Source organism: Anas platyrhynchos, chromosome 14 (genome assembly GCF_047663525.1).
Source record: "Anas platyrhynchos isolate ZD024472 breed Pekin duck chromosome 14, IASCAAS_PekinDuck_T2T, whole genome shotgun sequence".
Classification (NCBI taxonomy): Eukaryota; Metazoa; Chordata; class Aves; order Anseriformes; family Anatidae; genus Anas; species Anas platyrhynchos.
This window is the reverse complement of record NC_092600.1, coordinates 5013047-5021000: the sequence shown is the minus strand read 5'-3', so window position 1 is coordinate 5021000 and position 7954 is coordinate 5013047. Positions and strand designations below refer to the sequence as shown.

General features: G+C 43.8%; 1 protein-coding gene across 5 annotated transcripts in view; it reads left to right on the top strand.

The window, feature by feature from the left end:
• Positions 1–914: 914 nt before the first annotated feature.
• MAPK9 (mitogen-activated protein kinase 9) overlaps positions 915–7954 on the top strand; it is a 27517-nt gene continuing 20477 nt past the window's right edge. For 3 of the 5 annotated variants that reach the window (XM_027468143.3, XM_027468141.3, XM_027468144.3), the window contains exons 1-2: positions 917–1084; positions 5006–5180. In XM_027468143.3, the coding sequence (XP_027323944.1) occupies positions 5059–5180 (122 nt within the window). In that variant the 5' untranslated portion in view covers positions 917–1084; positions 5006–5058. Of the gene's footprint in view, positions 1085–5005; positions 5181–7954 lie in introns of all 5 variants that reach the window. The other 2 variants (XM_072044639.1, XM_027468142.3) reach the window with 2 other exon arrangements.

Below are 7954 nucleotides of genomic sequence, written 5' to 3'. Positions count from 1 at the left end.
TTTACGTGTTTTGTTTGCGGACATAATGTTGTCTCCTAGGCCAATAAAAACTTGCCATAAACTTGTATGTAATATAGTATCTAATCTACAGTCACAGGGATACAAAAAAATAAAAACCCCTATACTGGTAAATAAGAGAGTACTATTTACAAATTCAAGCTAGGACTAATCAAGAAAAAGAAATGCTTCTTTATATGAAGGAGTGTATTAATGATTTCAGATCTTACTTTTTTCACAATGGCCTGGATTTTAGTTGTGAACTAGCTAGCCCTAAGAAGCATTATAAACCTCAAATAAATAAGGTGGGTATCAAATTATGAGAGAGCTTCACCTGTTTGTGTATTTTGGAACAGTCAGGAATTGAAATCTTTCCTGTCTGCCTGTGTTACATCTTTGATGAGTGAATTTATTTTTATATTAGAAGCAAGCCCATGCATGTCATGCCCAGTGCTGTTTGTGTGTTTATGCAGGTTCAGAGCTGGAAGGTGCTACACTAGCTCCTAACAGCCTTTGCTCCACTTATTTAATATTAAACAATTAAGGGGTTTATTTATCTATTGCCGTAAGGGGCGGCTGTATTTATTTTCATTAATTTTGACGCCCTCAGGGCCGGGCCGTGAGGTGCTGCCGGCGCGTGACGTCACCGCCACACGCCCCCCTCCCTCCCTGCTGCCCGCGGCGGGGCAGCGACGTCACGAGCGGCGTGAGAGCCTGACGTGCGGCGATGACGTCACGGCGGAGGGCGGGCGCCGCGTCGCGATTGGCCGCAGCCTCCCCGTCCCCGCTGCGGGCCTTCCCCGCCCTCTGAGGGAGAGCGCGGAGAGGTCCCGCCCCCGGGGCTCGATTGGCTGAGCGCGGCCGGCGGAGCGATGCGATTGGCCGGAGGCGGCGTCCGTCAGCGCGCGCAGGCCTGGCGCGGCCTGCGCGGAGCAGCGGGAGGCCATTGTGGCTGGGGCGGCCCTGCGAGGCGGAGGCGGCGGCCGCGGAGGAGGAGAGGGAGGAGGAGGCGGCGGCTGTGGCGGCGGGGGCTGCCGCCGCGGCCCGGCCTGTCTCGTCCCGCTGGAGCCCTCTGAGGGACGACACGGTGAGGGAAGAGCCGCGAGGAGGAGGGGGCGGCGGGGTCGGAGCGAGCCCAGCCCTGAGGCGAGCGGAGCCCCGGCCACACAGTGGGGAGAGGGCGCGGGCCCGGGCAGGGCCTCAGGGAGGGGGGGAGGCGAGGAGCTGCCCCCGGCTCAGCCTCCTCAGGGCGGGTGCGTTGGGGTGCGGGCAGAGCCCGGGGGTGCCCCAAACCCGCTGTGACCGACCCCGGTGCCGCTGGGCTGCGCTCACCGGCGGTGCTGGGCTGCCACAGGGCTGCCAGGAGCTGCACGGGAGGTACCGCGGCAGGGGCTGTGTCTGGGACCTGCACCTGTTGATATCCTGCTGCAAGGATTGGGGACCCAGCGCTGCTGGTTAATTGGTAAAGGTAACGAGGGAATGGGGGAGATATGGAAACAGCACAGAATATCTTCTCTTTTCATATATAGGTAGCATGTTCATTCTATATTCTTGCCGTGTGCAGCACGATTTGGCTTGAAGCTTAAAACCCAAGTTCAGTTTCTTGACGTTCGTATGCTTCATTGTAATAACACCTCTGTATCCAAAATAACACGGGGAATGCGTGCCCCGCTGTTAGAACCTGTTTGTTTCAGAAGCTTTTGGCTTGGAAAATGTCCAGAGGATGGATCTGGTTAATAATAAGTTGCCATTTTAATAAATGACTTGTAGAGAGTGTGACTTTAATACAGGCGGTGTATATACATACGCACCATGGTGCAGTTGCTTTCAACCCCTGAATATTTCATACAATTCATAAATCTGTTGGAGGTAGGTTGGGTGTTTTTTTTGTTTCCCTATTTTTGGTTGTTTCATCTTCCATGAGCTCAGGTTGAAAACCACTTCTGTGAGCACTGTGAACTCACCACATGCAGTAAGATCAACTTCATGCTTCTTAAGTTTCTCCAACCGTACAAGCAAGCTACTAAGACAAGCACAAAAATCCACACCCACTTTATGCACCTCGTACATGGTCTAAAATAAAAAGATACCCAGAAACTTTGTGACTCGGTGACACGCCATTGTCAATACGTAGAAGTACATTTGCTGACCATCCTGTGAATGAACGACTTTCACATTTGGCACTGGTCCTGTTTGGTGCAGCTGTAGCTAGGGAACCATAAATGAAAACATAAATTTCCAAAATGGAGATGAGATTCTTGTATATCAGAAGCATGGAATATGTTGCGTACACTGCTAGGTGGAGTGGTGCATCGAATTATTTCAGGTTGGAGAGTAACAGCTCAGGATTATGAAACTCACTTGCCAGATACACTTTTCCTTTGAGCAGTGGGAAATCTGTTCTTATTCAAGGGGCCTGACCCCCCTCAGAATAGACTCTAAGCCATAAGTCCTGTGAACACCTACAGTCCCACGCCACCTAGTTTTATGTTCATGTGTGTCTGAAATAATGGATGTGCTGATGCTTCCAAGCAGCTTGCAGCCCAGGTGCAAACTAGGGCGCTGCCTGCTGCTTTTCTCCAGGTGTTATGGAGAGGCTGGGCTCTCTGCACACTGAATTCCAAAGGATGTCAGAATCTGTGATGCTTGTTCGTTGCAGTGCCAGTGCACGAGACCTGCTCTTGGTCTTGTCTAAAGAGCTCATCCTGGTCTTTAGATAGTTTCCAAAAGATGGCTTTGGACAGACAAGATTTCCTAAAGTTTGGGTTCTCCAGTTTGGGATAACTTCCTTTTCCCACTTCTTTGTTATCACTGCTACAGAGAAGCAGTGATCTTCATTATCCTTTGAAGAGGCACAGCATGGTTCTCACATAACTAACAAGTCTTTAACTTGACTACAGCTTAATCAGGTTTTATATATTTTTTTTCCCCCTCTTCTATAAGTCTTTTGCAGAGCTGGGTCTTCACTTTCCAGCTGTGTCTTTCTTGCAGCGTTGGAGTTTTACTGAAAATATCAGGACTGCTCAGGGGCCATTAATCAAAAAATTGAGTGCTGCAGAGTGTAGAGCTTTGGAGTAATAAAAAAGGCTGGAAGGAAGAGTGGGTTTGTTCCTAGGGTGTAGCAGGAAAGGTTGAGAGCACTGTGTAAGGCAGGGTTTTGGTCTTATCTAAGTGTGAGCTCATGGTGGAACATCATCTGACTGGCCCTGTGTAGGAGATGTATTACTGTTCCCTACTGCTGCTGTGGCAGAGGCAGAAAACTGGTTGCTTACGTTTTCCTTTTGCTGATCCTTTCTCCCTTGCTTTTTTTTTCCTTAAACTTCTGAGAGGATGTCTCAGGTAAATTTACTGCCTAAATTGCTGCCAGCGATGACCAAATTGGGTACCTGCTTTTTAAAATGCTACCTAGATTCCAGGATGCTAGAAGCTAAATGGGACTCTAGATACTTGAGAATGCCTTAAGACGAGCCATTACCAGGTTAACCCCAGTCTCTGGTAGGTTTTGCTGCTCTTCTGCCTATTTTCCTTGCACATTTCCTGGTGTTCGTCTGCTGATCCCGGCCATGGAGAAGATGCTGCTCCTTCCTGTTTGTGCCAAGGAAGGGAGACATCCAAATGCTAATTCTTGAACGACTGAAAGCCTTTTGTGTGGCTGTGTGACCTTCTGGGGGGGGATTCTGGGTTGCTCTTGAGGCTTTTCTGTTTTGCATTGGCTCACAAATATTCTGTAGGCCAGCAAAGAGAGAACAACTGCTTGTTCTGTAGCTAACAAGGATGTTGTACGGCCTGGCGGTGAGGGCAGCTGCTGAGAGGGAAGGTGATCGGCTTTCATTTCCTGTTTCAAGGAACACTTGACTGCGATTTAGTCTGGGCTGTAATGACACGATCTATCACGTTGAATGTGAAATTAAAAATGGGGGAATTTCTTAGGGACCTCTACGGTAATCACTGAGGTAATTGAGGGCTTGTAAGGTTTGGAGGAGGGATGGATGCCCGGGAAAATGGGAGGTCTACGCTCATTACTGCAGTGCTTTAGAGCTAAAGAGGTTTAGTGCCTAACCTTGCTCTTGGATGTAATTACGTACATCTAATTTGTTCCTGACAGCTGTTAGTGTGGCACAGAAACCTCCAGTGAAGGAGAGTCCATCACTTCCTTAGGGAATCTTCTAGAGTGCTTCGCTGCTCCTGTTTTTACAAACTGGCTTTTGTTTGGTCGTCTTCTCTTCCTCTCCCCTCTTTTAAACTGTCTAATCAACATCTTTATAGCTCATTGCTAATCATCACATCCATTGTGTCCGTGGAGAATATATTATTTCATTCCTTCTTTCTTCAGTCTCTCATGCCTTTCCTCCTCTCCTCTTTTTCTGGGTAACCAACCCAGTCAATGTGACATTTTTTCCTCTCAGATCTTGCTCCGTACTGCCCTCTGCACTTCAGTCTGTGTCTTTGTAAAAGTCCAGTTGCAGCTTTGAGCAGGAGGCCGATTAGAACTGCTTGGGAGAGGCCAGCTGCAGAGTGTCACTGCCTGGATGGTATTTCTCTTTCATACAGTTTGCTTTTCCATTCTTTAAAGGGAACTCTTGGATCCTTGTAGGGCTTTAAGCACACTAACAAATAGCATGGGATGTCGGTATGCATTTAAGATAAAAGGAGGAGGAGAGTGGGTTGAGATAGCCGTAGCTCTGAGCTACGGAGTTTCCTTCACATTGTAGAGAAAAAGCTGTTGGATTAGGGCATTCCTGTTTGTTTTTGAAGTTGTTTACTTGTCTGCCTTTTGTGTTGGGGATTGGAATAGAAACACGCGTTTGCTTACAGCTGTGAAGGTTATAATTATTTGTTGTCTTGTCTGCAGGAATTTTTCATTAGCAGTAGTAATAAGTGAGGTTGAAAGAATGCTTATTAAAGAGTATGCTACTGAAAAATTTAATTGTATTAAAATATATTTTCCAACTTGTTTGCCTTGAATTAGTCAGAGATTGAACATCTGTTTTCTTTTTTTTTCTTCAAGATCTTGAAACCTGTACCAGGTCCTTGAGAGAGAAAACTACATGACACTACACCATGAGTGACAGTAAATGTGATAGTCAATTTTACAGTGTTCAAGTTGCAGATTCAACGTTCACTGTACTAAAACGTTATCAGCAATTGAAGCCCATAGGATCAGGGGCACAGGGCATTGTTTGGTGAGTAAAAATAATTTATTAAAACATAAAAAGCTCTAAATACATAACAAAATTTGATTGTATTCCTGATAGAGGTGCCAGGATGTCAGATGTTGATGTTAATTTCTGTCTCTTGCTACAGGGTTATGATGGACTAAATAGATACTAAAATACCTGCCCGCAGTAGTTCATGTGCAAAACTAGCTTTTTTATTTTGGCTTTAGTGGAAAAGTAATATTTATGTAACTGCATAAATTAAGAGGGTCAACAAATTTCCTTCTCATTAACCACTTTACTTTTGTTTCTAGTTCTCACATTCCCCATGTAGTCATGATATTACAGTGTAAGGAATGACAGATGGTGAGAGATTCTGGGTTTTACTCGTTTCTTCATCATGGCCCCCTTTCTTCCCCCCCTTTTATTCCCGATCACTCCTGTCCATTTCTAGGAGCCATCCATGCAGTGCCTTGCCATTAACTGGCAGGACGAGGCAAGTCAGTGTCATTGTCACTCCATGGATTAACCAGGAAGGGATGCTGTGTGAGGGGTTGGGCTGGCCGTCACTTCCTTGGTGTGTCACCTCAGCTCTGTGTCCAGCCTCCACTGGCCCAGGACGAGAGAGTCGTTAGTCTGATCCTGAACCTTAGTCTCTTGTATGGCACCACACCTCTGGGCCAGCTAAAGGTAAACACTTTCAAATGTTTTTTAGACTGCAGCAATCCATTCTGCACTGCTTACTGCCAGCCCTTATTTCGTTGGGCAAAACTGACTTGGTAACAAGGGAAATGTTTATCGATGCGGTTTTACAATTCCGTACACACGGGAGTAAGCAGATAGGTTTAGGAACTCTAATATTAGACTTGATCAGAACAGCGTGGTGGGTTGTTCGTGCTTTAAATCCAGCCTGTGGTTTTTGTTTGTCTATGAATTCTGCAGAATAAGTGTGATGACTCATAATGTCAGCAACTCCTTATACCGTACCTGCCCGTGTCTTCTTAGCCTTTTAGTTTTTGTGTGAACATAACTTTATTTAAAAATAAAGTGACTTTGCTGTTCTTATTGCCCTGCTTAAATAGATGAAAAGTAAGCAAGATGAGACCACCTTGTTTCATTCTTCTTTAGTGGGCTGAGTGATGAACGGGTAGGCATGCTAGATCTTCATGTTAGTGTTTGGTAAGAGTTAGTATAGGATATAAAGAATACAGAACCAGCATAACATTAAGTGTATTTATGTATTCTAGATTACATAAAAGAATTCAGGGTGGTGGTAATTGCTTCTTCGTTCATTGGAAGCAGTGCATAAACTATATGACTTAAGCTAGGCGTCTGCTGCAAAACAAAGTTGGGGTTGTGTTAAGGTCAACATCTTGGGTGGAGGAAGGGATGATCTGATTTATTGACTTGTTTTGAGAATACTTGATATTTTGGAACAACAGGGTAAAACATTGCATAAATTCTTATCTTCATGTGAAACATCTCAAAACTGAGTCCAAGTTGAAGAAGGTGCAAAATCGTAATTTCTCCATAAAAGTCCTTAAAATGCACAAAGGAGATATGCAAAATACATGGATTTATAATGTAGAAATGTCACCATAAGATGACTTCTGTGCTGTCATTTTTGGCTGGAAAAATGTCAGTGGCATTCGTGTGATACACATGTATGATACTTTATTTTTTTAAAAATCATCCTGTGCTTAACACAAACGTTACGAAAAATATTTCTGGGGTTTTGTGTGTAGTATTTTTTTGGTGAGGAGTTCTTAAAACCAGGTATATTACTTCAGTAGTGAGAGGTCTGAATTCTGCTGTTGTTTTTCTTCCAAATATTAATAGGAATCTTCATTGGTATTGTTGCTGCTTATTTTTCTACATCTTATATTAAGAAAAAACTAACTAGTTAAAAATACGAAGAACAGTGATAAAGGAAATACAAAATGAGAGCTCTATATAAATGAAAAGGGAACTTGATTGCTATCTAGAGGGTGTTTCTGTACGAAGTTCACTTCTGTATGTGACTTTTCACACTTTTCTCCTGGACCATTTACATATTTGAAACCTTACAATCTATTTGCCACTGAGTAACCGCTTGCACAAAATTGCTTGAAATTTTTCTTTGACTTCCTGTCATCATTTTTTTCCTGTCTTGCCCTTGATTTCCTACATTTTTCTAGTAAATCTGATTTTTCTGTCCCAATAAATTTCTTTTGTCCTTCAGTGCAGCAAAACCACTATCATATTCGTAGACTCATTTGAGCTTGGACTGTTGATAACTTTCTTTACAGTTGCACTTTAAGAAATTGTGGGGAGAAGTTTGTTGCTGCATGCAAACTTGTATTTAGGCAGTAGGGAAGTTAGTGAAGTGGAACTGGCAGAGCAGGAATCCATGGTAGTAGCATATTGCAGTTCAAAGAGAAAGTCCTTTGCCTACACATCTGAAGTATAATTTCTTGCTGTAGTTTAGGTCATAATATTTTGTTTATAATTTCATCACGTAGGAGTAACAATGTCGCATAATATTAAACATTTGCTCAAGATGCAAATCTATTACAAGTGCAGGGAAGACCTTACTACAGTTCACCACAATTTTTATGCTTACATAGAATTGTGATATTTAGAAGTATGCTTTTGGTGGTAAAAGATGTTATATTTTTCTTGGTAATTACTTCATGCTCAAACATTTTTTACTGTTTTTTTTTTTTCTTTTCCCTACCAGTCTGTTTTTAATTTTGGATATGAAGGTAGCAGATGCAGCTGCAGATTCTTTTTTGAGATGCAGTGTCAGACACTTTCATGTA